Here is a 26,804-nt window from a genome sequence, read left to right as displayed (position 1 = left end):
AGTACTAGTATATGTTTATTGGTTCGATGCTATGAATATGCGTGGGATAAACGATGAATTGCATACACACAGTAAAACAAAACAAAATGCAAAAAATAAATGTTTATGAAACCATTAAACATTTTGAACTTAAGATTGGCTAGAGGGACAATGGTCGGCGAATAGCAACAGTTTTACACAAGTAAAGAAAACTTGAACTTCCTTATGGGGAAATGGTTTACAGAGAGGGCCAGTCACGTGCTTTGTCTCTAGTGGACAGTGGGAACTGAACTGCACAGTTTACCACTCACAGTCTCACCCCTCAACCCAAACGCACTTTGCTAGTCACGTGACTAACAACATTATTTACTTACTATATCAGGCCAGCCAAATATATGGGCCTTAAGCCAACTAGAGAGATGTGAAACGTTACTAAAGCCCATACTATGTGAAACATACATACAACCAAGAAACTCCAATTTTGGCCCTTGACAACAATAAGAAGTAAAAAATCAACTTCTGTTAATCTAAAACTTTAAATGCATTTATGCACATTTGAACTCCAATGGGCAATGATGATGCAACAATTTTATTACTTAGTATAAACCATTATGTTACATGTCAATATGTACGTCATAGCCTCATAGGTTTTGCGTTTTTACGTTAGCATTTTATTCTTATTGAATGTGATAATATGTAAACAAAAACAAACACAAAAATACAACTGTGGAAACAACTAATTTCCTACTTGATGCGTTACGAACCATGATTGATTACAGTTTGCAGATATACTCTTTTAATAATGATTCGTGTACTATACCAACTACAACAAATATAGATCTCACCATTTTTTAAGAAAAAAAAGTTTCATTTGTATCTGTAATAGGCTTAATCTACAAGAATTAAGCTACATTACAAATTTATAGAGTTCTTTTGTAAAGAATACAAAACAATATTATCCACAAGTAAAATTATTGATCACCGTTCTTTTGAATTTATTTACGTATGAGAAAGTGTATGTAGAGCAACCAACCCCACGTGGTTGTCAATAGATTGGCCCACAGTTACGGAAAACAACTTCACATGATGAGATGTATCTTTTTATTATTATGGGGTCATACATATTTTTTCATCAAAACCTTATTATATAATACAAGGTTTGACAATTGAACCATGTTATATTTATTACAACATGAGGGATGGTTATGAATCAATAAGTCTTTGTCATGTGATGGCCGGCTTGACTGCTCCAAGTGTAAGTAAACTCGTAGTTATAAAATAATGTAAATTAGTAGTAACGTATACTTAGTAATTTATGACTATTGACTAATCCAAGTAATCAATGGGATTTGTCTCTTTTAAACCGACCTCGACCATGCGACCAACACAAGAAGAAGATTAAACAAATATTATTAGCATCCATTTATACAACAGCTGAAGTATATATATAATTTCGGATCTAATTTCCTTATTATAGACAATATTTTGATTTCGTGTTAACAACTATCAACAAAATTCAATCATTCATAGTTGTTGAAAAAAACACTATCAACAAAATAACACACTAAACAATAATTCCCAAAAAAAAAAAAAAAAAATCAATTATATTCATACTTTTGTTTTTGTGTGTACACACACACTGTTAGATTTTAATTCAAATCATAACTAAACAATTCATATAAATGTTTTGAACGTTACAAATTAAATAATTGTAATTTATTGGCATAAATCTAACGAGTAAAGTAAGAAACAAGGAAGACTAGTTTATTATTAGTATACAATTAGATAATTATTAAAATACAATTACAGAGAAAGATTGATTAATGACCGTTAGATTAAAACTGAAGCTGGTCATCGGAACTAGCAAACCCTCTTCACGTGCCTCACTTCCATACCCATCTCCTCCGTTCACTCCTCCATCATCGATACTTACACCCAAATACATACACACCGTTACATACACCATGAGTGTAAGTATACGCGCAGGTGTGGGAGCACTCTCAGATCCCTATGAAACTAACGCTTTATAAGAAGATGAACCATTTTTCTAAACCGAACCCAACTCCAAGTGTGATCGTGCTCGTACACAACACACAGTCACAGACACAACTTCGGAATTGATTTGGAGAAGGAAGAGATGGACAAGTATGAGGTAGTGAAGGATTTGGGAGCTGGGAATTTTGGTGTGGCTCGTCTTCTTAGACACAAAGAGACCAAACAACTCGTTGCCATGAAATACATCGAGAGAGGTCGCAAGGTTTGATCTTTTTCTCTCTTGTGTTTCTCAGGAAAGTTTTGTTTTTTCTTCTTCCTTTATTATAATCATCAAAGGGTTTGCTTTTTTAGACTTGAAGTTACTTTGATCAGGTGAAAAGTCTTGAAATTTTGGGATGATTGAGAGATTCTGATTTGACATTTTTGATTGTAATACGTTGGTTTGCAGATAGATGAGAATGTGGCGAGAGAGATTATCAATCACAGATCACTTAGGCATCCAAATATCATCAGATTTAAGGAGGTTTGTTGATATTTGTCTGCATAGTCTCTTAGTATTTTTAACTTTGAGTAAGGAACTTTTTAAAAACAGAGTGATTTTGTAGGTGGTTCTGACTCCAACTCATCTTGCTATTGTGATGGAGTATGCTTCTGGTGGAGAGCTCTTTGAACGAATCTGTAATGCTGGTAGATTCAGTGAAGCTGAGGTGTGATATTGTCATATTCTTTCTCAAAAATCCTGACTTGGTTCGACTGATTCTTGATTTATGAATCTCCATCTTGCTTATTTTCTCAGGCTAGATACTTCTTTCAGCAGCTGATTTGTGGCGTGGATTACTGTCATTCCTTGGTATTTATACATCCCAAGTCTCAATGAATGTGAAAGGAGAGATCTTTCCTTCGTTTTGTATAATCTTTTTATTTGTTTCTGTAGCAAATATGTCATAGAGATCTGAAGCTTGAGAACACATTGCTTGATGGTAGTCCTGCGCCACTTTTGAAAATCTGTGATTTTGGTTACTCCAAGGTCAGTCTCTATTTCTTCTTTTGTTTCAGTTCTGCTTCCCATCATTTTGATCTCATAAGTTATATTCTTCCTGTGCAGTCATCTCTGCTTCACTCTAGACCTAAATCAACTGTTGGTACTCCAGCTTACATCGCACCTGAAGTTCTTTCCCGAAGAGAATACGACGGAAAGGTAATGTTACTTATGTCTTCTTCAATGGTTTGATCCTTAATTGTTACTTGTTAATGGAACTCTTTGGTGTTTGTGTTATGTAGCATGCGGATGTTTGGTCCTGTGGTGTGACTCTTTATGTGATGTTGGTTGGAGGTTATCCGTTTGAAGACCCTGATGATCCGAGAAACTTCAGGAAAACAATCCAAGTATTAACCAACTCCTCAAATTCCTCATAGCATCTTTTTCACTTCAGTTCTTCTACTTAGGTGTTTTATGATGTTGTGACAATGTTCTGCAGCGTATAATGGCTGTCCAGTACAAGATCCCGGATTACGTTCACATATCGCAGGAGTGCAAACACCTTCTCTCCCGCATATTTGTCACTAATTCAGCTAAGGTACAATCTCTCATTTTTTCTGAGTTTAAGCTGTCTTTTCTTTTGTCCAAAAAAAAAAAGAAAAACTGTCTTTTCTATGTTTTGATCTTTTGATGAGATGTCTTACAACTCTGCAGAGAATCACACTTAAAGAGATCAAGAAGCATCCATGGTATTTAAAGAACTTGCCAAAGGAGCTCACAGAGTCTGCTCAAGCGGCGTACTACAAGAGAGAAACCCCGAGCTTTTCCCTCCAAAGCGTAGAGGACATAATGAAGATCGTTGGAGAAGCAAGGAGTCCAGCTCCGTCGTCTAATGCTGTCAATGGCTTTGATGAAGATGAAGAAGATGTGGAGGAAGAGGTTGAGGAAGAAGTGGAAGAGGAAGAAGAAGAGGAAGAGGAAGAAGATGAATACGAGAAGCATGTCAAAGAGGCGCATTCTTGCCAAGAGCCTCCCAAAGCTTAATAAATGTCTCACTCTGTTGTTTTAATATTTAATCTCCTTTATCTTTACCTTAATGTGAATTCAAAGTTTCAAAATTTATCTACGCAATTGACTAAATCAGTTACCGTACAACATAAAGGCAACATTTGAACATTCGGCTTCAATACATGAGCAGGAACAGTAACACAAGTTTGAAGTGGAAGGAAGTACTTTACTCGTATACATAACCAGATCTCGTCGTTCGTGCTATATTCTAAATTCACAACACTAGAGAGGGAGAGAAGGAGAGTGCAGTACACACAACACAAACTTTTTCCATCTGTAAATTACCTAAAGAAACGAGCGTGAAAGAATACATATATATGATGGATGATGAGAGCTTTGGTTGTTTCAGTCACTGAAGTCTATGCTTCCACTGCGTGAGCTGCTGCCATCGCGGCTATGCAAAGAAAGGCCTCTCATATGATCTGGTAAACCGGAGGCACCGTCAACTTTCTTCTCCTTGAAGAATTTTTCCCTCTCAACGTGTTTTGCAGGTGGTGGTGGAATCACAACAGGTGGGGATTGCGAATGGCTATCACCGGATTGCGAACGGCTATCACCACCACGTGATGCCTCCTCTGATGGTAATGGACGAATAAGTGGACGGTTAAGTCTTTCGTTATGGATTGCTGATCCAGGTAAGCCTTGTGGAGGTGATGGCTCTTCTTCATCCTCAGGCATTGCTCTAGCTTTCCCTTTTCGCAATCTGCAAGCATATATTCACATGGATCCTTAGTCTTAGCATCATGTATAACCATTTTTTGTTCCAAGAACTTATGAAGCAATCAACTATGTAATTTCCGATTCGTGATTAAGTAATTTGAGGGGACAGACCTTCTGAATAACTGCTCAGGCTCTTCTTCCTCATCTTCTTCCTCAAGCTTAAGATGCGCTTGGTTAGAAATGGAGCTGCTTGATTCGGTTTTTGCATTAGAAGCCTTTATCTCGGGTTTCTGGTGACCATTTAAGATAGGACGGACAGGTTCAAGATTGGAATTATATCCATTGGATGTGGTAGACCTGCTAGGAACTGTGATTCTACCAGACAGCAATTCTTCATGTCTATTGAGAATTCTCTGAAGTTGCTCATTCAATTCAATTGCTTTAGAAACTGCTTTTTCATCCCTGCATAAACAAAACTGGTTGACATACTTGAAAAGGACAGATTCTATTAACATGCCCTCTAAACCAAGAGAGAAAGGAGTTTTGCCTTGATGTCATGACGAGGTGCATTACGCGCTCTTTCTGAAACGAACATTGCTCGACAAGATCAAGAGTAAACTCGTCTTTCGCCCCCTGGATGAACAAAAGTGGATCAAACTGGATTCATTCTTTGGTTGAGAGATTAGAAAGGGAGCTTAAGAATGTCTGTTTATTGGAGGTAACTACACAAAGTCAAAAGGACTCTGGTAATACCTCAGGATTTTGAGAATCGACTGCGTCAAGCACTTCCTTCAAAACTTCTAATGCAGTACTAGCCTTTTGTAAAATGCTATACGAAAAGAGATAAAGACAGCATAAAGTCTCTTAACATTAACTAAAACTTTTGATAACTGACATGTGGGGAAGAAGATACCTCGAAGGAGAGACAGTTTGAGATTCTCGCTGCTGAGTAGTAGCAGGCACCTCATTTCTAGCAGATGCAAGTTGTTCATTGAGCGTATTTCTTGGAACAGCTTGAGCAGTGACCACGACTGGTGTAGCATTAGGTCTCTGAGTAAATTTAACTCCTGCGTGCTGAAGGTAACAGAAGATAACAAAAAGAAAAGCTCTCAGTCTTATCTAACTTCGATTCTTCAACAACAAAATCACAGAATTCGAATGTTCATGTTTCAAACTCACCACTAAATCACAGTATGCTGTATAATACTGAGGGAATTTTCCTGAAGCGCCACCAAGGGATGTTTGAGTTGCATCAAGAAGAAGAAAAATCCTCTCTCTTACAGGCAAATCCGACTAAACAACATGCAAACTAAAATAAGCAGCTTAACTCTCAAATTGGTAGAGAAGTAACATCCAGAAACAGAGATGGACATACTTTTTTCTTTACTATCTTCACAAGTGTAGGGAGTACACCTGTATCTATAACCTGCTTATGAATATTCTCTCCAATATTATTCATCAACATCTCGAGCAACTGCAAGAACAAAGAAAACAACAGGTTATGTTACAAAAGCGTTCAGAAGTATGACATTTTCATAAAGCATATTAAGATAGATCTGGACCAGGAACCTACCTGGACAGCATATAATTGAGTATTTGGGTTCTTGCTTCCCAAGCGTTTTTTAATAGCCTTGATAACATCTTTTGCTTGCCTGTTTACAATAGAAGAACTCGCTATCAGAAGAAATAAAGTAAAAGTGTGTCGAAGACAATGCAAAAGTAAAGCATTTATTTATCTCAATCATTGAGGATGATATAACATCATACCAACAACAATTTAAAATCAGTAAATATATCATTCTTTTAAGCTATATATTATGCACTAGTGTCCTGATTATATTAGAAAATTGGAAAATTCCTGGGTCATCATACCTTTCATCTCGAGCAGCTAGTTCACAGATCTCAATGTTTTTGGCCCAGTCCACATCAGCAAGCTTCTCACTTGTTGCAGAACTTACAAGCTCCGCAGCCATATTTTTTGTTATCTGCATGAGACAGAGACAATTAGCACCTAAAGATTCTCAGCATGACCAACCAAGACACATTTTGCTGATTTCAAGATCAGATACTTAGTTCATGCTAAGCAAACGAATAGCAACTTTCTTAGTTCATGCTAAGCAAAGAGAAAAGATGTGTTATATAGCTAAGCTAAACAAGAACATGAAAAACAGCCAAAAAAGGATGGTCGAACAGAACATAAAGGTTCAACAGATCATATAACAGGCTTTGCTTCTCGGTTTTTGAAGCTTTTATGCATTGATTGGGAGCTAGATCGGTAAGGAAACCTACATTTGACTGTTATATGGGTTTTGCTACCAAGTATAGCTTTGAATGCACAATCGCTGCTAAGCTGCAATCAATGAGATCATGTCAGACAGGACAAAAGAAATCAAATGCTACTATCTGGCTTATATCAAATTAAGCAAGTCTAGACAAAGCCTAAGCTCCTTCTCCCTCTCTCTTTTCTTCCCTCTACTTCAATTAAAAACCCCCATCCATTGGTTCAGATAGTAAAAAAAAAGACAACACAAAACACACTTGGCATCTAGAGAGCTAAGACAAAAGCTTTCAACTTGAGCACGGAATGTTTTAGAGAACAGTCAATCTCAAAACCAAGAACAAATGGTCTAAGACGACAATAATTAGCTAAACCACAAACAGAGAAAACAAATAAGAAGCTGGACCTCCCTTCCGATAAAAAGAAAAAGTTATCATTTTTCCCTATTTTTAGTGTCTATCTCTATCCAAGAGATCACTAAATACAATAAAGGTTCATCCTTTTGATCACAACAACACATACCCAAATCTAGGAAATAGACACACAAACCCGATCACGAAGAAGACGGATTACATTTTTTTTATATCTTATTATATAAAAACAGACAATTTGATCCAAATAAATAGATAAAATCTAGCTGTCGAAAACAATTAGAGCCTAAAATTAGATCGAAGCAAACACATGAACAAGTGGATAACAAATTAACAATAAGACTCACCTGAGAAGACGACGGAGAGAATAACGAAGGAGATATAGAAAGAAAAGAAAGTTATAAGAGTTTGATAAACCCTAATCAGCTTTAAGCATTTCAAAGAGACGTAAAGAAGACGAAGACAGAGCCAGATCGGTGTGACACGGCAAGAAGAAGAAAAAAAAATGAAAGACGAAGCCTTTGTGTTGCGCCTCTTCTTCTTTCACCGATTTAATCAGATTGATTAATTTCCTTAAACTAATCGTAAAAAGCAGTGAATTTTATTTGTACTGCTTACTTTTTTTTAATTAGAGATTAGATTAGTACAAATCTTACAGTTAATTAATTTTTATTTATTAAAGGAAAAAAGGTAAAAAAAAAAAGAAAAAAAAAAAAGGAAAAATCAAAGGCTGAAGCAGCAGAGAGCACCGCCATGAGGGATCTGTCTTGGTAAAGTGTTGTTTGGCGCGGGGAAAAGAGATTATATTAAAGTCACGCGCTTCTCTGCTTTTACCAGAGACTGACAGCCTGGTCGACTGCCACGTGTTATTCTCCCTTTTTATTACCACATCCCATATAGACAAAACAATCTCTCGGAGAACAACTTTTTTACTTTTCATGAATGGCCCGTGATTTCCATTGGTATCCAATAGATGTCCCTTAAAATTTAATAATCTGTTAATTTCTACCCCAAAAAAAAGGATGCAATAATTTTGTAATTTCTACCCCAAAAAAAAAAAAGGATGCAATAGTTTTGTAATTCTTCATTCTCTGAAATCTCTTACTTTGATATTCCCTTAATTATTTTGTCAAAATTATATTTTTCTCAACAACATGTTTTCTATACCGATTAGATCCTCTATAGTGTAGTTACGAAAGCTTGACACTTCATTGTCACTTATTTATTATTACTATATTTTAGTTTAAAACAATTAAATCTTCATCACTTATACAAAAGTGATATATATGACTCACTAATTGCATTTATAAACAGAAATCGGTGGAGTTATAATCTAATTTTAATTTTATTAAAGTATGAACATTAAAATAATATTCTAATAGAATTTATTTAATCTTTTCATGTGTATATATATATGATTTTTTTTGACAACATATATATATGATTAGTCATAATGAATTTTAGTTGAATTTATGGTTTTCTTAATAAAACAAGAAAATACCAAATTAAGGTTATTTTCTTTGTTTATTTAAATAAACTTAAAGTTACAATTCTGCATAATCATATGTTGTGGAGTTAATAGGTTTAAAGTAAATTGTTTGTATCTATCCGCGTCGGTGGTGAAACTAATTAGCACCACAGTGAGTCTTGTATTTGACAATATTAACTTAGTTTTGTATAAATATTAATATATATATATATATATATATATATATATTTTATCATAAATTTTTTAGTCAAAACAAATATTGTTATCCAAAATTTAAAACTCTGAACTACCAAGGTTGACTTTATCAATTAAGAACAGAAATAAATTTGACGTTAAAACTAATTGCATAAATACATATGTATTGATTAAGTTTTTCTTTGGTTAATTATGATTATGGTCATACAAAAAAATTTCTGGTTTGTTTGATTGTTGTCATTAACCACACACCAATCAAGCTCATGTGCTATTGTACTGGTTTTGAGCATTGTACAATACCTAATAGATGATTAGTTTTTTGTTGAATAAAAATAAAATAAAGAAAAAGATATAACAAAACATAAGATCAAGTACCAAAGGTTTGAAATTATTCATAATTTGTTCATAAATAAAATGTGTTCATTGTCTATCAATCTAATATTTTTTTCATTAATTGTGAATTTGATGCATGTGTGGGAACTTTTAAAATATGCCAAACCAGTTTTCCTTTGGTATAAAGGTATTTAGACAAAATCCATCAAATTTTTAATTCAGACTTTGATATGGTCATGATGAATTTACGTTAAAACCACCCAGAAAAAAACGATTTATGTTTTTATGCATATGCATTTTCATTATTTGTAGCGGAAACTAATATGCATTTTCATTATAAATTTATAAATAAATAAGATATATACATATATCTATAACTATCTATAATAATTTTGATTTGATATTTATATTCGATGACCATTGATTCTATCAAAATTGTATCCCATCCTCAGATTCTTCTATCGTTTTTTTTTTTTAAAGTTCTTCTATCCAATTATAAGTTAATTTAAAAGTGGGAAAAGAACAAATTATAACACTAAAGATTTCTATCAAATATTTATCAACAAGTAAAAGATTTCTACATAATCCGGCAAAATTCTAGAGAATAAAAAGTGGAGATATCGAAATTGAGTAAAAAATACTACACCAGTATTGAAGTTGTGAATGATTACAAGAGTTGCAGTCGAGTGAATGTTAAGTGGATTATAACCATGCTAATTTAGTTAGGTCATAATAAATTATCTAGAAAAATAATTAATACAATCTTAGTTAACCTTGGAATACCAAAAAAAAATATATACAATCACTAACCATAACTCTTTTTTTTTTTTTTTTTTTTTTAACATCCACTAACCATAATTTTTATACGTACGTACAAAATAATACATAATACATTCAAATTTCAAAGCTTTTATAAAAAAACGATCTGCCGTTTCTACATTCCAGAACACAACTATACGTCGTCGGATTCCTTTCTTCCAAGTTCCAACAATACAAATCAAAAGAACGACCTGCCGTTTTCATATTTCTTTTAAGCATAGTAGTATATGTCGTCGTTTTTTAGGGTTCTTCACTAAAACTCTCAAACACTTGACTGAACCCTTTCACTTGTCTCCAGTTTTTTTACCGGTCACCGGCGACGGCTCCGGCGAAACTCCGTTGTTACAAGTTAAAGTCATGCCTTTGAAGTTCCCTCTCCGAATACGGTTCTTCACTCATCCTCTTCCGGGTACACATCTCTCTTATAATCCCTCAAGCTACGTCCCTTTGTTCTTCCGGATATTCTCATCTAGATTGAATTACTTCGAACTCGGGTCTCGCATCAACTTCTCAACCCGTCCGAACAGAGACCAACCCGAATTCGAACGGCGAAGTCGAGATGGAGGCTCGTCAAAGAGCTTGATCGAAGACGAAGAAGAGCTCAGCAATTGGGTTAGCTGTTTTAGAACCGGATCGTCGCGTGGACTTGTCGAGAGTGACGATCACGATTCGGGTCCAAACGTAGAAGACCGTAGCAGAGGGAGAAACCAAGACAGAAGGGGATTTCGCAACCAAGTTGATTCCTTTAGAGATAATAAGCGATATGGTGGAAGTGGGTTGAATGGTCGGATACAGGGGAAGAGTAGTGAAGCGTCTTTTAGGAGAGATAGAGGTAGAGAAGATTACAAGAGTTTAGGGAAGCGGGGTGATCGTTTTCTTGAAGACGAAAGCAGTGATGAGGATGTGAAGAGTTTAGCAATGGGAGGTATTGGGGATTTGCTTAGTGAAGAAGATGAGGAAGAGGACGAAGATTATGAATTTCTTAAGAAGAAAGCTGTTTCTGCTTTTGGGTTTGATAAGGAGAATGCTGTAGGAGCGGATCGAGGAAAGAATGCTGATAATTCTTATTTGACTAAGACAAGGTAACGTTGTTGTAAATCTAATTTCTTTTGTGTGCTGTTGAATTGTTTAGAAGACAAGAGTTAGGTTGCTGCAAAAGTTTTCATTACTTTTTACTCTGATCACTTGGTACCGTTTTATTGAGAGTTACTCTATGTTTATGGTGAAATGGTTTTTTCTTTATACAGATTCGATCAGTATCCATTGTCTCCCTTATCGTTAAAAGCAATGAAGGATGCTGGATACGAGACAATGACTGTTGTGCAGGAAGCTACGCTTCCTGTAATTCTCAAAGGTATGCGTTCACTTATATTTCTTTTAAGGTACTTATTGGATCAATGATGCAGAAAAAAAACAATACCATGATTTAGGAAATTTGTGATTCTACCATGGTGCTCTATATGATCACAACCTGTTTCAGCCTAGCAATCCAGTAGTAGAAAGAAAAGTTTACAAACTTTGTGAACCTCAATTATACAAGGATTTCCGTTGTTATAACTTTAAAACTTTTCTTTAATTCCTTGGTTTCTTTGGCATTTCTACTTTTTCCAGGCAAAGATGTCCTAGCTAAGGCCAAAACAGGAACTGGGAAAACTGTAGCGTTTTTGGTGAGACATACCATACACTAAGTTGGCCATTTGGTAATGGATTGAACCTGTATTTAGGATCTGTGCTTATTTTGCTGATGTTTATTTTTAAGCTTCCATCAATTGAAGTAGTTGTCAAATCTCCTCCTACAAGCCCCGATAATAAGCGACCCCCAATTCTTGCGCTTGTGATATGTCCAACTAGAGAACTTGCCAATCAAGCTGCTACAGAAGCAAACACCTTGTTAAAGTATCATCCAACTATCGGTGTTCAAGTTGTGATTGGAGGCACAAGACTTGGTTTAGAGCAAAAGCGTATGCAAACAAATCCTTGCCAGGTGAATATTGTTTCCTTTGGTTATATAGTCGAGGCTCATCTTTAAAGCAAATCCTTAAAGTTCGTATTATATCGTAACTGTGAGTTGAAACTTTCAGATTTTAGTGGCTACACCTGGAAGACTCAAAGACCATATCGAGAACACGCCAGGATTTGCGACAAGGTTAAAGGGTGTGAAAGTTCTTGTGCTTGATGAAGCTGACCATCTTTTAGACATGGGTTTCCGCAAGGACATTGAGAGGATAATTTCAGCTGTTCCTAAGGAGAGACAAACTTTTCTATTTTCCGCCACAGTACCTGAAGAGGTTTGTCTCACTCTCTTGCATAATTAGTTTGGTTTTTGATTTTTCTTGTCATAGTCACTTGTTGTAGTGGGTCTTGATTTGTGTTGTTTTTTTTTCTGGTGTAAAGGTTCGCCAAATATGCCTTGTTGCTCTGAGGCGGGATCACGAGTTTGTCAACTGTGTTCACGAAGGCACTGGTGAGACGCATCAACAGGTCAGACAAACGCACATGATTGCATCTCTGGACAGACATTTCTCTCTTCTGTACACACTTCTTCGCGAACACATTATGGATAATGTGGACTATAAGGTAAAACCAGCGCTTATTGCAGACCCTGATGACTATTGTTTTCCTTTTCTGATCAACTCTTGTTCGTGAAGGTCATTGTCTTCTGTACAACTGCTATGGTTACAAAATTAATGGCTGATCTACTTGGTGAGCTAAACTTAAATGTGAGAGAGATCCATTCTAGAAAACCACAGAGTTACAGGACAAGGGTTTCTAATGAGTTCCGAAAATCCAAGGGTTTGATTCTGGCAACTTCTGATGTATCTGCTCGAGGAGTTGATTACCCTGATGTGACCCTTGTTTTACAGGTAAAATCTGTCATACAATATTATAATACTCTTACCTAAACTTCAACTAGAAACTGTTTTTCTTGGAGTTTAACAGAAACTGTATGCATTTGTTTACTTCTACCAGGTGGGATTGCCAAAAGACAGAGAACAATATATACACAGACTGGGTAGAACCGGGAGAAAAGGAAAGGAAGGAGAAGGCATATTGTTGTTGGCACCATGGGAGGAATACTTTCTATCAGCTCTTAAAGACTTACCCATTACTAAGTCTTCTCTGCCAGCAATAGACCCCGAAACTGTGAAAAAGGTTAGCCCTTTTCATCACCAAATCACACTGATATTGGCAAAAAGCCTTTGCTTCAATAAGACCAGATCAAGAATCTAATTGTGTATATCAATACCAATCTCTTAGCTTCATTAGCTGATGTGTATGAGAACAAACAGGTGCAAAAGGCTCTTTGCCATGTGGAGATGAGGAACAAGGAGGCAGCGTATCAGGCTTGGTTGGGTTACTATAACTCACAAAAGATGATTGGAAGAGACAAAGACAGGCTTGTGGAGTTGGCAAACGAATTTAGTCGTAGTATGGGACTTGACAATCCTCCAGCTATACCAAAACTCATCCTTGGTAAGATGGGTCTCAAAAATGTTCCTGGTCTTAGAGCCAAGTAGAATTATACTATAGTATCAAGTTTTCAACATATTTTTTTCATATCCCTCGGCCTAAAGACAATGAAATTCACATCAAAACCAGAGGTAATACAATACAATTCGGACACCAAGCTTTGATTATTCACTAAAAATAAAAGCCGGCGGCCCACTTTGGACGTTAAATTAGCCCATTATTTTGTTAACCGACTAAAATCGGAAAATCGAAGTGTATATATATATTGCTACTACTTGCTAGGGTTTACCCAATATCTCTAGTTTTTAACATATCTTTTTCTTTGTTGAATCGGCAAATCATGAGTTCCTCATCTCCCATATCGATTAACGATCTCACCAGTTCCTTGGCTAACACGCCGCGCCTCCTATTCGCCATCGTAGAAAACGGCAACGAAAACGCAAAAGCCTGCGGTGTGTGGAGCTTCTTCTCATCACCTCAGCTTGAGAATCCATATGAGAAATCATCGTCGACGACTCTTGTAGCAGCGGCCGAATTCCATGTGAGATTCTCTCCAAACAATCTACTGATCAATCATGATTATGACCTAAAATATTGTTCATGTGGCTACGTCTCTGGCTTGTTCTATATCCATGGTAATAGATACCAGGCTAGACCTCTGATATGTAACCCCATCACGGGACGGTATGCAATCTTACCTGATAGGTATACTTACCGAAAGGCGTATAGCTTTTTCGGGTTTGACCCGATTGAGAAGCAATACAAGGCATTGTCCATGGCTTATTACTGTGGTCCTGGCCGTAATAAAATTCTTACACTTGAAGATGGAGATTTGACGTGGAGAAGGATCAAATGTCCCATACGACATGATATTAAGAGTGATGGGGTATGCATCAACGGGGTTTTGTATTACTTGGGTGATACGTCAGATTGTTGTAATGATGCTCATGTTGTGACGTCTGATTATGTGATAGTGTGCTTTGATGTTAGGTCTGAAAAGTTCACCTTTATTGATGTAGAAAGGTTTTGTCGATTGATTAACTATAAGGGCAAATTAGCTGTGATCTATTGGGAGGATGATGAAGACATTTATCATAAGTGTTTTTATGGGAAAGATATCGATGAGTATTTGGAGGAAAATCTTGATGTTGATGCCACTAATGAGTTGCGTGTGTGGGTTTTAGAGGATGTTGAGAAACAGGAATGGTCGAAATATGAATACACTTGGACCGATGATAGATTCTTCCGCCGTCAGGTTTCCATCGCTGGTGCGACTGCTTCAGGTGAAATAGTGTTTTCGATGAACAAGTATACATCTAAACAACCGTTTTATGTTTTCTACTTCAATCCCGAAACGAAAACTCTCCAACGTGTTGAAATCCAAGGTTTTGGTGAAGCGTTTAAGAAACCTTGTAGTGTTCGCACCTTTGTAAACCACGTAGAGGATCTTAATCTTAACGATTTAGAACTACTCAAGTCAGTCCACCCTCCACTGGAGAAGCCAGAATATGTACAAGATTCAGAATCAGACTGAGAAGTGAGAGGGGACGTACGATATGTCGATGTCATCACTTTCTGCTCTTAATTTATCTATGCTTCTTTTTCGTTTTTTGTCAACCTAAATTATCTATTCGTTTTTGCTCTTTTGATATGTACCCTTTTCATTTTCAATAATAAAAAGTAAGTTTTATTTCAAATCCGTGTTCTTCATTGAAATCGATGCTTGGAGTTGGAGGTTCAATATTTTTGATTCGTTTTCTAGGTTTTGTATTAACAAGTATCCGACAGTCTTTCCTGAATGAATTTGAATTCGGTTTATATAGTAGTAGGCAGTGCAAACATAATTTACAGGCTAATGTAGTCCGATCATGATGGCAGATCATAAAATAGCTCCTACACATGACTAAGAACATGACAACGCTATCAGAATATGTGAAAGAACTTTGTAAGTTTTATTCATATTATCACTAGGTATTAACCAGCTGTTTTGGTGAACTTTTTTTGATGATTTTTTTTAATAATTTATTTTGTTATTATGTTATTTATAAAGGTTTGTAATTAAAAATTCATTTTGTTTATATTAAATTTTTTGTATTTTAGAAATGTTTATTGAAAATCTGTCAATAAAACATTTACATGTAACGAATAAAATTGTTTAAACTTTTGTCAATTAAACGCAATTCATGCTATAGTTGTGAAATAAATAAAAAGATATAAATGTAAAAAGAGCAACTAAATATAGCTAGACATTCATTGTTTTTTCTTGTGGTTTTTCTTACATGTCTGTAATAAGCACCTTCAAGCATTAAATATATTCAAATCTCAATTTAGTTTTATTTTCCTAAAAAACGTTGGCTAAAAGAAAAATATAATTTTTTTAAAATAAATAAGATACTATATTTATATCTTTTATATTTTTATTTATTATTTTTTTTTAAAATCTAAGCCGTTAAACGGAACTGTTATATATTTTATTATATTTGGTTTTTGACAAAAATTTTAACCTGTGCTCAAAAAGTTTTTTGATAAAATTTGTAGTTATATAGATTTTATTCGATTAAATTTTTAAAATCTTAGCTGTTAATTTTTTTAAGTACAAATTAGTTTTGATTCTAATAGATTTTTTTTACTTTTCTATAATTTATTTTATTTCATGTGTGCCCAATTTTCGTTTTTAATTAATTATATTTATTTAATTAATTAATTAATTTTAATTAAGTTTTTCTAACGACAATTGAATGTAATTTTTTACACATTTTAATAAGATTAATTTTATAATTGTACTTTCTAATTAATATAGTAGGATAATATGTTTCTTTTGATTAATTATCGGATTCTTTTGTTAAAAAGGTGTTTAGTATCCTAATTTCGTAGGATAAGATAGACACGTGGAGATGTTGACCCCAGAACTGGAGTGACATATCAATGCACATACGCACCATCGGCGCGTGACTAACAAACACGTTCAGAAACTCAGTTCGTCAATACCCGGCTAAGCGCGTGGTGTAAATCAATCGAAAGTGCTCTCTCTGCTCTCTCTGCTCTCTCTCTATTGGTGTCAAGTGTCTCTCTTTCGTTGTCCAACACTCCGATCAAATCCTCCGTCGTGTTTGCATGGCGTTTGCTCCGATTCTCCGCCGGGCTTCTGCGGCTAAGAACCTCCTGTCGTTGACCAGACTCGCCGTCGGCTCTTCAATCTCCTCCAGGTCTCTGCAAACCGGAGCCTCCGGCGATGATTCTCCTCAATCCATGGGTGGGTATCACGTGAGCTCCGGCGGATTCATGCGTGGAGCCGTGTATCGCGAGCCCAATCAGCCTCTAACCATCGAAGAGTTTCATATCCCTCGGCCTAAAGTCAATGAAATTCTCATCAAAACCAAAGGTACAAATTCTTTCTCCATGTTCTAAGGATTTGGGCTGAATCAATCTTCTGGAGAGTTCGAATGTTGAGAGTTGAATTCTTTTTCTTTTTGTGGGAAGCTTGTGGGGTTTGTCACTCTGATCTTCATGTGATGAAAGGAGAGATACCATTCTCTAGTCCTTGTGTTATTGGTCATGAGATCACTGGTGAAGTAGTTGAACACGGTCCTCTTACTGATCACAAGATCATTAAAAGGTTCTTTCTTTTTTTTCCTCCTCAACACTATAATGGAATCATATGTTTTGTTTATTATTCTGAATGTCTTAAACTTTATTTTCAGATTTCCAGTTGGGTCTCGTGTAGTTGGAGCTTTCATTATGCCTTGTGGAACCTGTTCTTATTGTGCTAAGGTGAGGTCGAAACTGTAGTTGCTTTCATTAAATTTTCTTTAACCTGAGAACTGAAACGTTTTAGCTGATACTTTTATTTACTTGGATACAGGGCCATGATGATCTGTGTGAAGACTTCTTTGCTTACAACAGAGCTAAGGGAACTCTTTACGATGGCGAAACTCGTCTCTTTTTAAGACATGATGGTAAATTTTGAATCTTTATTATGTTAGGAGAAACATGACTGTTTTACCTAATTACATTTCTCTGCAGATTCACCAGTGTATATGTACAGTATGGGAGGGATGGCTGAGTACTGTGTCACATCAGCTCACGGGTTAGCTCCTCTACCAGATTCTTTACCCTACACTGAATCTGCGATTCTAGGGTGTGCTGTTTTTACAGCATATGGTGCTATGGCTCATGCTGCTGAGATCCGTCCTGGAGATTCTATTGCAGTTATTGGAATTGGTGGTGTTGGTTCCAGGTATGTTATATGTGTGGCATCTTCATTTTAGTATCTGATTATTTGAGGATAGTTTCAACCTGAGGTTTTAATTGCTTCTTGTATTGACCATAACCATCTTTGAGTTGTTGCTTCAGTTGTTTGCAGATAGCGAGGGCTTTTGGAGCCTCGGATATAATTGCTGTGGATGTTCAGGATGATAAATTGGAGAAGGCCAAGACACTTGGTGCTACTCATATTGTCAATGGTGCTAAAGAAGATGCTGTTGAAAGGATAAGAGTATGTGATTATGGTTAATTAAGGCCTCTTTCTTGTGGCGATAGACCTTTGATTGATATTAATATGAAAAAACTGTTTCTTCCCTCGTAGGAAATAACCGGTGGGATGGGTGTTGATGTTGCTGTTGAAGCCTTGGGAAGGCCCCAAACTTTCATGCAGTGCACACTAAGTGTGAAAGATGGTGGAAAAGCTGTGATGATTGGACTCTCAAAAGCTGGTTCCGTTGGAGAAATTGACATAAACCGACTTGTTCGTAGGAAGGTTTGGGTTCTAACTTTCTTTGCCAATTTTACTGGTGCTGACCATGATGTTGAATTTTTTTCTTTTTGGTTTTTTCCAATGTTGTTGAAGATAAAAGTTATAGGGTCATATGGAGGAAGAGCAAGACAGGATCTTCCTAAAGTAGTGAAATTGGCAGAGTCAGGGATTTTCAATCTAACAAACGCAGTTTCAAGTAAATACAAGTTTGAAGATGCAGGCAAAGCATTTCAAGATCTCAACGAAGGCAAAATCGTTAGCCGAGGTGTTGTTGAGATACTATAACAATAATAGCTATCTGGTTCCTGTTTGGTAATGACTTGATCTGTTTTTTTAGTTGCTAGCTGCTACAATCTTACAGACAAGTTTTTCTTACTTGTGTTTGCTTCATTGTGCATTGCAAGTTAGCAATGTCTTCCGAGTTGTCCTTTTTGAACATTGTTCTTGTCTCTTGATCATCAATAAAAAGAAGCATTGTATGTATAACCGTTTTGATTTTTCCTTGCTCTAAGCTTAAATAATGAGATCATTATGACAACTTTTATACATGATGATTTAGCCTTAACATTAAGACTTGAGTTTTAGTTTCTATACTGGTAAAAATACAGTTACTAGACAGTTGTCATAATGATCTCATAAGAAAAGCTGTAGTAACTGGACATTTAAATTCATAATTTTACTGTATTTATTTCTTTTCAACAGTTATTATTATTTTTATTTTTTTTGATAATTCAGTAATTGTGTTTGTAAATTGTTTTTAATAATTTCTTCCCTCTTTAACAATTTTCTTATTACTGAAATTATCTAATAACTAAGATATATCAAATTCTTTCCAATTGTTAATTGGTTTTAAATACCATATTTGAATAAACCTTTTTTTTTTTTTTATTTTAAAGAGAGTAAAAGATAAATAATAATGATAATAGTCATGCTGTGTGTTGTTGGACCAAGTGGCTAAAATTACAAATCTAGTTTCCATTCTCGGCGTCGGCTGCTTCTTCATAACGTCACCGTTTTTGGTAAACTCAATCTACTCCATTCCGTCTCACCGGAATCCTCTCGCTTTTTTTTTTGTCTCCCGTCTCCTCCGACGTTCTCCAAGCTTCAGCTGTTCCTCCTCCCAACATTTATCTGCTCGCCTTACCCGGTCAGATCCTTTTACGGTCCCTGATCGTTGATTTAATAAAATAAAAATAGATCGTATAGGTCTCGACCCTTTTTTTTTTTTTTTAATTGGAATTTGAAATTGGTTTCGAAATTTTAGGTCTTTTGATTAGGTTAGGGCAACGTTTGCTCTGGGTATTGAATTTTAGGGTTATTGGTCTCTCTGGAGCTTGATAATTTCAGCTTTGTTGTTAAAGTCTCGTTTTTTTTCGTTTCTGGGTCTAGATGAGATTTGATTAGACGTCAATTGCTGAAAAAGTTGGAGTCTTTGGGTCTGAATTTGTTCATAGGGATGTGAACTGTATTATCAGCTAATTCTGAAACGTTTCTTTTAGACTTTTGGTTTTGTGTAGGTAGGTTCTATGAGTAGTCGTAGATCTTTTATTCTGTGAAGTTTCTTGCTTGTAAGTAATTTTGGATCACTTTATTGAGTCTCTCATAAGTATTTGTTCAAATTTCAGGAAAACTACAGAGTGTAAACCTAGATGGTTTCGTTTTGTTAAGACTCGCTCTACTCTTTTTTTCCGATTCACATGGTAAGGACATTGGGGTAGAGAATACTACTAATAAGCAATGGGAGATGGGAGTTCCACTAGATCCAACAGCTCAAACAGCAGTAGTGAGAAACCAGAGTGGCTGCAACAGTACAATCTCGTTGGTAAGATTGGTGAAGGAACCTATGGTCTTGTTTTCTTGGCTAGAACCAAGACTCCGCCTAAAAGACCAATTGCTATCAAGAAGTTTAAGCAGTCAAAAGACGGAGATGGAGTTTCCCCAACTGCTATCCGCGAGATCATGTTGCTCAGAGAGATTTCCCATGAGAACGTCGTGAAGCTTGTGAATGTCCACATCAATTTTGCAGACATGTCTCTATATCTTGCCTTTGATTATGCCGAGTACGATCTCTACGAAATCATCAGGCACCACAGAGACAAAGTCAGCCATTCGATAAACACATACACAGTTAAGTCTTTGCTCTGGCAGCTTCTCAACGGGTTGAACTATCTTCACAGTAATTGGATTATACACAGAGATTTGAAACCGTCGAATATCTTGGTTATGGGAGATGGAGAAGAACACGGAATAGTGAAAATAGCTGACTTCGGGCTTGCAAGGATATATCAAGCTCCGTTGAAAGCGCTATCGGATAACGGAGTTGTGGTCACAATCTGGTACAGAGCACCGGAGCTGCTTCTTGGCTCGAAGCACTATACAAGCGCCGTAGATATGTGGGCTGTTGGATGTATATTCGCGGAGTTACTTACTCTCAAACCGTTATTCCAAGGAGCAGAAGCGAAGTCAGCTCAAACCCCTTTCCAGTTAGATCAACTCGACAAGATATTTAAGATCTTAGGCCACCCGACGATGGATAAATGGCCAACGCTAGTTAACCTCCCACACTGGCATAACGATGTTCAACACATTCAAGCTCACAAATACGACAGCGTTGGTCTCCACAACGTGGTTCACCTGAATCAGAAAAGTCCTGCGTATGATCTCTTATCCAAAATGCTTGAATACGACCCGCTAAAGCGGATCACGGCTTCACAAGCACTAGAACACGAGTATTTCCGAATGGATCCTCTCCCTGGACGTAACGCATTTGTAGCCACCCAACCGATGGAGAAGAACGTGAATTACCCTACTCGTCCAGTCGACACAAACACGGATTTCGAAGGCACTACGAGCATCAATCCTCCTCAAGCAGTAGCAGCAGGAAACGTAGCAGGGAACATGGCTGGAGCTCATGGAATGGGAAATAGATCGATGCCAAGACCAATGGTTGCACATAACATGCAGAGGATGCAACCTCAAGGCATGATGGCTTATAATTTCCCAGCGCAGGCGGGAATGAACCCGAGTGTTCCGCTGCAGCAGCAGCGTGGGATGGCTCAACCGCACCAGCAGCAACAGCTAAGAAGGAAGGATCCTGGAATGGGTATGTCAGGTTACGCACCTCCTAACAAAACCAGACGCCTCTAATGATTTTTAATAAGGTGAAGTCGATATCATCAAACTCGGGTGGGTTAGATTCTGTGTGTTTGCTGCAGAAGAAAGCGTTGCGATTTGCTTTATAGAGTAGAGTTAGATTGTAATGCAGCATGTGGTGTGTTGCTATATTCGGATTGGATTCTGTAGTTTTTGTAAAAACATATCCTCTCAAGTGTTTGTTAATTAGAGCATCATTTCTCTTAACATCATTTCTCAAATAATAGTAATTAAACAGGAGATTTGCCAGAGCAAAAATATACAATATCTATTTGCTTATCGCACCACCTACGGAGTGAGATAGTTATTACTTATTACAAATACAGTTTTGGTGATATTTTTAACGTTTTATGAAACTTGGTTTTCTTTACACGCCAGTGTCAGTCTATCACCAGTGTGACCAGACAACGTTTCTCTGATAATGTCTATTTACCCACCTACATACAATAGAATCTAATACTATAACATTGTAGATCGTTAATCATAAGACCTAAAACCACTTCGCCCGACATAGTTGGTCTTTCTTTTTTTTGTGTGTCAACGACACAATTGTTTTTATCTTCAGCTTAATCCACATGCGTGGCCGTGCGTATTTAATGTATTCAAGCTTATTTACATAACGCTTATCTACCAGCTATGCAGTAATAAATTATAACAAATGTAATATTTTTAAAATCAAGTTTTTGTCTTTGTTTTCCTACCATCATCAATTGACAATTATAAACGTTAATGTATATATAGACTAATGAGAAAATGTGGACCAAAAAAATAAACTAATGAGAAATGTTTTGTTGTTAAATTTTAGAAGAAAGAAAAAGAGACTTACATGCTTCTTTCGGCATAAATACAAACAGTTTTTATCGATCCGGTAGCCATAGAAACTGTTATTATGCTTATGCATCGTGGGAGCTAGTCACAAACAGCTTTTTTTACTTATGGTAATTAAAGACATAAATTAGGTTTAAGAAGATTAATGTGTCATGTGTCGATCTTGGTAAGTCAACGCGGTATATTTTACGTAAACAACTTGCTCGCAATCAGTTTTTTTTTTATTTAACTATCTAATTAGTTAAATATATATGTCCAGTGTGATGTTTTAAAAATTTGTACTAGATAGACGACGAATCAACGACTTTTGATGCCATAGAATAATCATTATTAGGCTGGATTGTAACGTACTAAACGTGAGTTACGTTTGCTACTAATTGCGTCTCTCTCTATAATTTCGTGGATAAATTAGTATATATAATTCTAAAAGATCCAGCCTAATAATGGTTCCATTCATAACCGAGGTAGAAAATTTTCATATCTATGTTAATTTCATAATTTGAGCTCTTCATATTTTAAAAAAAGTTCATTAAGTAGACCTCGATAGTTTACAAAAATGTGTATACAAAAAGTGTAATAACCTCGAACAGTAACGGGGTCGTTGTGTCACATCATTACGAACATACCCTATTTAAATCCCCTCTTAGCCTTCTTCTCTTTCTCACACCATAACGGCAACAAAGTTTGATATTAGAGTGGAGCAATGGTAGCCGAGAGAGACCACGATACATCTTCTCCATCTCTCCCATCTTTGAGCAAGCAATTGGCAGGCACAACTCTCGGAGGAAGCGCGGACGTTCCCGTCGTTGACCTAAGCGTTTCTGATGAAGAGTTCCTGGTGCGTGAGGTGGTCAAAGCGAGTGAAGAGTGGGGAGTCTTTCAGGTGGTTAACCATGGGATTCCGAAGGAGCTGATGCAGCAGCTACAAGTGGCTGGGAAACAGTTCTTCGACCTCCCGGATACAGAAAAGGAAGCTGTGGCGAAAGAGGGAGGCTTCGAAGGGTACAAAAGGGACTATCTAGAAGGTATAAACAATTGGGACGAACATCTGTTTCACAGACTCTCCCCACCCTCAGTCATCAACTATAAATATTGGCCTAAGAACCCTCCCCAATACAGGTACGTGCGTTTTACGTTATTGATTCAAAACCAAGTGGATTGACTCATATTTACGTTAAAAATAATTTGACGTTGGATTTTCGTCCATATATATGATTTTGGAACATGGTGGTATCAGGGAGGTGACTGAGGAGTACACAAAGCATATAAAGAGACTAACGGAGAAGATTCTTGGTTGGCTATCAGAGGGACTAGGGCTATCGCGTGTGGCGTTGACGCAAAATATAGGTGACGATACGGCAGAGTATGCGCTTAGGATCAATTTCTATCCGCCAACTAAACATTCGGAATTAACCATAGGAGCTGCGGCGCATAGTGATATGGGTGCAATCGCACTCCTTGTCCCCAATGAGGTTCCTGGACTTCAAGCCTTCAAGGACGAACAATGGTTTGACCTTAACTATATCAACTCTGCCGTTGTTGTTATCCTCGGCGATCAACTCATGGTATGGTTGACTTTTTTTTTTTTTTTTTAGATTTGAAAATGTTTTTGTGGTTTGATTTGTAGATTCAAATTAATTTGCAGAGAATAACCAACGGGAGGTTTAAGAACGTGTTTCACAGAGCGAAGTCGGATAGGGAAAGATCGAGGATTTCTTGGCCTATTTTTGTTGCGCCTAGGGATGATATGTCCGTCGGACCTTTGCCGGAGCTTACCGTAGACGATAATCCTCCTAAATTCGAGACTCTATTATATAAAGACTATATTGACAAGAAGATAAGAGGTTGGGCGCTCGAAGGGCTCCACAGTCTACTGAAAACCCCCAAAACTAACTAACTAAGAAACAAATTGAGTATCATTCAACAATATCATAATAAATGATGATGAATTGTTTCAAGTGATCCTATCAAATTAAAGTGTTCAAGAGTTTTTCTTCACGTTTCGTTTTCGAGTTACGTTTTTATTTACAGACAAGTGTTTGTTGATAATTAATTGTTCTTTCTTCTTTAATTTGGAGTTTCTATAAATGCATGATATTGGTACATATAAAAAAAATATAATATGTTTTGAGGATTTCTTCTATGAATCCGTGTTCGTTAATTTCTTCTTTGAGGGTTTCTTCTATATACAGTGCATTAAACTATTTAAAGAACATAAGAAAGAAATATATGTGGAAAAGTTAAGTGTTTATTAAGTAGTTTGTTTGGGTTTGGTTTGATTATAGTTTTTATAATATTACAAAGTGTTACTCTGCATAGTAGAAAGTCATACCTGAAGACAAAAACTACGTTTGACTAATCAAGAAGAAGATGTGTCAAATTTTGTTACATCAAGGCAGATGTGTCTATTCAAATCCATAGATGCATAAGGTCTGAAGCAAGCAGAGGATGATTGTCTATAAGGTTTGAATGCTAGATGATAGCTAACAAGTCTCTAAATTCTTCTACAAGTCTGCTTAATTTAACAGAACCATATAGTTTCGTATATAGTAGCCACGGTTAATGATTGGCCGCCTAGCACCAAAGTTTGATAGAAAGACTTGCAAAGTTTTAAATTTTGTGTTTTTTGTAATACGTGGCTTCTATTCGATTCGTTTACATGATTTGATCTGATGCATAGTCTTCTTGCTTGTTTTAATGTTATGGTAGTTGATTCTGAGCTCCTTTGGTTACTCTGAAATTTTCATGGATGAGTCCTTACTGATTTTAGTGATTTTTCAGTTGTATCTTTATGAATTTGATTGAAAGACTTGCAAAGTGATATGCTCTTGTAGACTATGCATCAGATCAGAGAAGACTTGTAATATGTGGTTTTGAATTGGATTCGTTTATGAAGAAATGTATGTGTTTTTCTTTTACTCTCTAGTTGTACTAAATCTCTGTCAAGCAAACACAAAACAGAGATATATGCTAAGCAAGTTCCTCAAGATGATTAATACTAAGAAAAACAACAATAGAGGTACTCCAAAGATTTTGGTGGATCTATATTAACATTTTTAGAGTACATTTTTGTGTAATTCTCTCTTATCTTTGTATTCAAACAAGTCCCAACTAAATTCTCTACAATACATACAACCAAACACAATGATTTTCTTATTTGATAATATTAATTTCCTAAAATCTATCTACCTAATTTAAAGCAATATGTTAGATTAAAATATAATTTTCTTTTCACTTTTATTTAATCTTATATTTAATTATTTAAATTACTATTTAATACATAAAGTTAATAAAATTTTAGATTTTTTTTCAGCATATGATGTGATTTGAATTTTTATAAACGGATATATATTTTAAAAATTGTTTTAGGATTTTTGTAACCAAACAAATATATTCGGATATAGACTATATCACATTTGAGTTAATTTAATATATAATGAATATCTATCTTAACATTTTTATTAATTACTGTTAGAACACACATATATAACAATGTAACATTTATATTAAAACTCAAAGAAACTTGATCTATTTATAATATATTCGAAAGTTTTTTAAAAAAAATTGTTCCGTGGTATACCAAAGGATCAAACCTAGTTTGGTGTTATTTTCTAATTTTGCATAAATTTCAACAGACATTTGTAACATTATAAATTACATTAGAAACACATTTTTTTATATAAATTATTTTTTAATTTTTTAGACATCCATATTTTTTTTTTTTTTTTTTTGACAAACATACATCCATATTTAAGGATCACAAATGGAGGGTAACAAAATAATAAAAAATTAGTGGAAGTTTATTAAACTAGTAGTATTAATTTTGATATTACCCATTAGAATATAACTAATGAGTATGGTGTAGATCATCAATCATAGACATAAAACAACCTCTCTTGCCCACACAGTTTTTTTTAATCATCATTGAATTGGCAAGACCCAATCCATAACCAATTCTTATTACACGGAGTAACGCAACTTAATGAAATTAAACTCCAGTAAAATCCGTTACAGAAATAGTGATATAACCATTTGACTAAAGACACTTGTAGTGCAATTTTTTTTTTCTACGGCTTAATATTAAACTCCTACATGCGTATCATATTTAATGTATTCAAGCTTATTCACATAACGCTTATCTACCAGCTATGCGGTAATAAATTATAACGAATGTAATAATTTTAAAATGAAGTTTTTGTCTTTGTTTACTTACCATCATCAATTTACAATGTAAATATTGTATATATAATACAGACTAATGAGAAAATGTGGACAAAAAAAAATTAACTAATGAGAAATTTGACCAAAAAAAATTAACTAATGAGAAATTTGACCAAAAAAATAAACTAATGAGAAATGTTTTATTATTAAATTTCAGAAGACAGGAAAAGAGTCACATGCTTCTTTCGGCATAAATTAAAAACAAATAGAAG

General features: G+C 35.6%; 7 protein-coding genes across 9 annotated transcripts; 6 read left to right on the top strand and 1 right to left on the bottom strand.

Annotated features, from left to right (window-relative positions):
* The first annotated feature begins 1,778 nt into the window (after positions 1–1,778).
* On the top strand, positions 1,779–4,093 carry LOC104726992 (serine/threonine-protein kinase SRK2H-like). Of its 2 annotated transcripts, XM_010445979.3 has the most exons (9): positions 1,779–2,236; positions 2,423–2,497; positions 2,580–2,681; positions 2,771–2,824; positions 2,909–3,001; positions 3,080–3,172; positions 3,256–3,360; positions 3,453–3,551; positions 3,668–4,093. In XM_010445979.3, exons 1-9 carry the CDS (start codon positions 2,117–2,119, stop codon positions 3,995–3,997), a joined length of 1,071 nt encoding a protein of 356 aa, XP_010444281.1. In that variant the 5' UTR covers positions 1,779–2,116; the 3' UTR covers positions 3,998–4,093. The 2 variants fall into 2 exon arrangements, with proteins under 2 accessions (XP_010444281.1, XP_087327787.1); XM_087471661.1 differs by having other exon boundaries at positions 1,871–2,236; positions 2,909–3,172.
* Positions 4,094–4,166: 73 nt separating this feature from the next.
* Positions 4,167–8,135, bottom strand: LOC104726991 (TOM1-like protein 5). 2 transcript variants are annotated; one of them, XM_087471660.1, is made up of 11 exons: positions 7,678–8,135; positions 6,971–7,031; positions 6,554–6,666; positions 6,255–6,333; positions 6,057–6,155; positions 5,861–5,974; positions 5,595–5,755; positions 5,435–5,510; positions 5,229–5,314; positions 4,853–5,143; positions 4,167–4,724 (listed from the first exon to the last, which is right to left on the bottom strand). In XM_087471660.1, the coding sequence occupies exons 3-11, from the start codon at positions 6,652–6,654 to the stop codon at positions 4,367–4,369; spliced, it is 1,365 nt and encodes a 454-aa protein (XP_087327786.1). In that variant the 5' UTR covers positions 6,655–6,666; positions 6,971–7,031; positions 7,678–8,135; the 3' UTR covers positions 4,167–4,366. The 2 variants fall into 2 exon arrangements, with proteins under 2 accessions (XP_087327786.1, XP_010444280.1); XM_010445978.3 differs by lacking the exon at positions 6,971–7,031 and having other exon boundaries at positions 7,678–8,119.
* Positions 8,136–10,376: 2,241 nt separating this feature from the next.
* LOC104726989 (DEAD-box ATP-dependent RNA helicase 31) lies at positions 10,377–13,794 on the top strand. Its single transcript, XM_010445974.3, has 9 exons — positions 10,377–11,248; positions 11,414–11,520; positions 11,778–11,833; positions 11,926–12,150; positions 12,248–12,454; positions 12,561–12,743; positions 12,815–13,030; positions 13,137–13,319; positions 13,457–13,794. The coding sequence occupies exons 1-9, from the start codon at positions 10,524–10,526 to the stop codon at positions 13,682–13,684; spliced, it is 2,130 nt and encodes a 709-aa protein (XP_010444276.1). The 5' UTR covers positions 10,377–10,523; the 3' UTR covers positions 13,685–13,794.
* Positions 13,795–13,890: 96 nt separating this feature from the next.
* Positions 13,891–15,334, top strand: LOC104726990 (F-box protein At2g15640-like). The gene has a single exon (XM_010445976.2). The coding sequence runs from the start codon at positions 13,978–13,980 to the stop codon at positions 15,169–15,171; it is 1,194 nt and encodes a 397-aa protein (XP_010444278.2). The 5' UTR covers positions 13,891–13,977; the 3' UTR covers positions 15,172–15,334.
* Positions 15,335–16,465: 1,131 nt separating this feature from the next.
* Positions 16,466–18,873, top strand: LOC104726988 (uncharacterized). Its single transcript, XM_010445973.3, has 8 exons — positions 16,466–17,019; positions 17,118–17,253; positions 17,339–17,408; positions 17,500–17,593; positions 17,661–17,874; positions 17,991–18,132; positions 18,223–18,393; positions 18,484–18,873. Exons 1-8 carry the CDS (start codon positions 16,752–16,754, stop codon positions 18,673–18,675), a joined length of 1,287 nt encoding a protein of 428 aa, XP_010444275.2. The 5' UTR covers positions 16,466–16,751; the 3' UTR covers positions 18,676–18,873.
* Positions 18,874–19,308: 435 nt separating this feature from the next.
* LOC104726987 (cyclin-dependent kinase E-1) lies at positions 19,309–21,750 on the top strand. Its single transcript, XM_010445972.3, has 2 exons — positions 19,309–19,537; positions 20,016–21,750. The coding sequence occupies exon 2, from the start codon at positions 20,128–20,130 to the stop codon at positions 21,535–21,537; it is 1,410 nt and encodes a 469-aa protein (XP_010444274.2). The 5' UTR covers positions 19,309–19,537; positions 20,016–20,127; the 3' UTR covers positions 21,538–21,750.
* A 1,064-nt stretch (positions 21,751–22,814) lies between these two features.
* On the top strand, positions 22,815–24,514 carry LOC104726986 (putative flavonol synthase 5). The gene is made up of 3 exons (XM_010445971.3): positions 22,815–23,490; positions 23,609–23,936; positions 24,017–24,514. Exons 1-3 carry the CDS (start codon positions 23,075–23,077, stop codon positions 24,266–24,268), a joined length of 996 nt encoding a protein of 331 aa, XP_010444273.2. The 5' UTR covers positions 22,815–23,074; the 3' UTR covers positions 24,269–24,514.
* Positions 24,515–26,804: the final 2,290 nt, after the last annotated feature.

Source organism: Camelina sativa, chromosome 11, assembly GCF_030686135.1.
Source record: "Camelina sativa cultivar CO46 ecotype springtype chromosome 11, ASM3068613v1".
Lineage (NCBI taxonomy): Eukaryota > Viridiplantae > Streptophyta > Magnoliopsida > Brassicales > Brassicaceae > Camelina > Camelina sativa.
The sequence above is the reverse complement of the archived record's forward strand: the minus strand, read 5'-3'. Positions and strand labels throughout refer to the sequence as shown.

Coding starts and splice junctions, on each gene's coding strand:
- LOC104726992 (XM_087471661.1), top strand. CDS start 2,117: ATGGACAAGTATGAGGTAGTGAAGGATTTGGGAGCTGGGAATTTTGGT. Junction 2,498..2,579: donor ATATCATCAGATTTAAGGAG/GTTTGTTGATAT, acceptor GTGATTTTGTAG/GTGGTTCTGACTCCAACTCA. Junction 2,682..2,770: donor GTAGATTCAGTGAAGCTGAG/GTGTGATATTGT, acceptor TTATTTTCTCAG/GCTAGATACTTCTTTCAGCA.
- LOC104726991 (XM_087471660.1), bottom strand. CDS start 6,654: ATGGCTGCGGAGCTTGTAAGTTCTGCAACAAGTGAGAAGCTTGCTGAT. Junction 5,756..5,860: donor CAGCATACTGTGATTTAGTG/GTGAGTTTGAAA, acceptor TGTTACCTTCAG/CACGCAGGAGTTAAATTTAC. Junction 4,725..4,852: donor CCTGAGCAGTTATTCAGAAG/GTCTGTCCCCTC, acceptor ATATGCTTGCAG/ATTGCGAAAAGGGAAAGCTA.
- LOC104726989 (XM_010445974.3), top strand. CDS start 10,524: ATGCCTTTGAAGTTCCCTCTCCGAATACGGTTCTTCACTCATCCTCTT. Junction 12,151..12,247: donor TGCAAACAAATCCTTGCCAG/GTGAATATTGTT, acceptor TGAAACTTTCAG/ATTTTAGTGGCTACACCTGG. Junction 13,031..13,136: donor ATGTGACCCTTGTTTTACAG/GTAAAATCTGTC, acceptor TACTTCTACCAG/GTGGGATTGCCAAAAGACAG.
- LOC104726990 (XM_010445976.2), top strand. CDS start 13,978: ATGAGTTCCTCATCTCCCATATCGATTAACGATCTCACCAGTTCCTTG.
- LOC104726988 (XM_010445973.3), top strand. CDS start 16,752: ATGGCGTTTGCTCCGATTCTCCGCCGGGCTTCTGCGGCTAAGAACCTC. Junction 17,020..17,117: donor AATTCTCATCAAAACCAAAG/GTACAAATTCTT, acceptor TTTTGTGGGAAG/CTTGTGGGGTTTGTCACTCT. Junction 18,394..18,483: donor ACCGACTTGTTCGTAGGAAG/GTTTGGGTTCTA, acceptor ATGTTGTTGAAG/ATAAAAGTTATAGGGTCATA.
- LOC104726987 (XM_010445972.3), top strand. CDS start 20,128: ATGGGAGATGGGAGTTCCACTAGATCCAACAGCTCAAACAGCAGTAGT.
- LOC104726986 (XM_010445971.3), top strand. CDS start 23,075: ATGGTAGCCGAGAGAGACCACGATACATCTTCTCCATCTCTCCCATCT. Junction 23,491..23,608: donor AAGAACCCTCCCCAATACAG/GTACGTGCGTTT, acceptor TGGTGGTATCAG/GGAGGTGACTGAGGAGTACA. Junction 23,937..24,016: donor TCCTCGGCGATCAACTCATG/GTATGGTTGACT, acceptor ATTAATTTGCAG/AGAATAACCAACGGGAGGTT.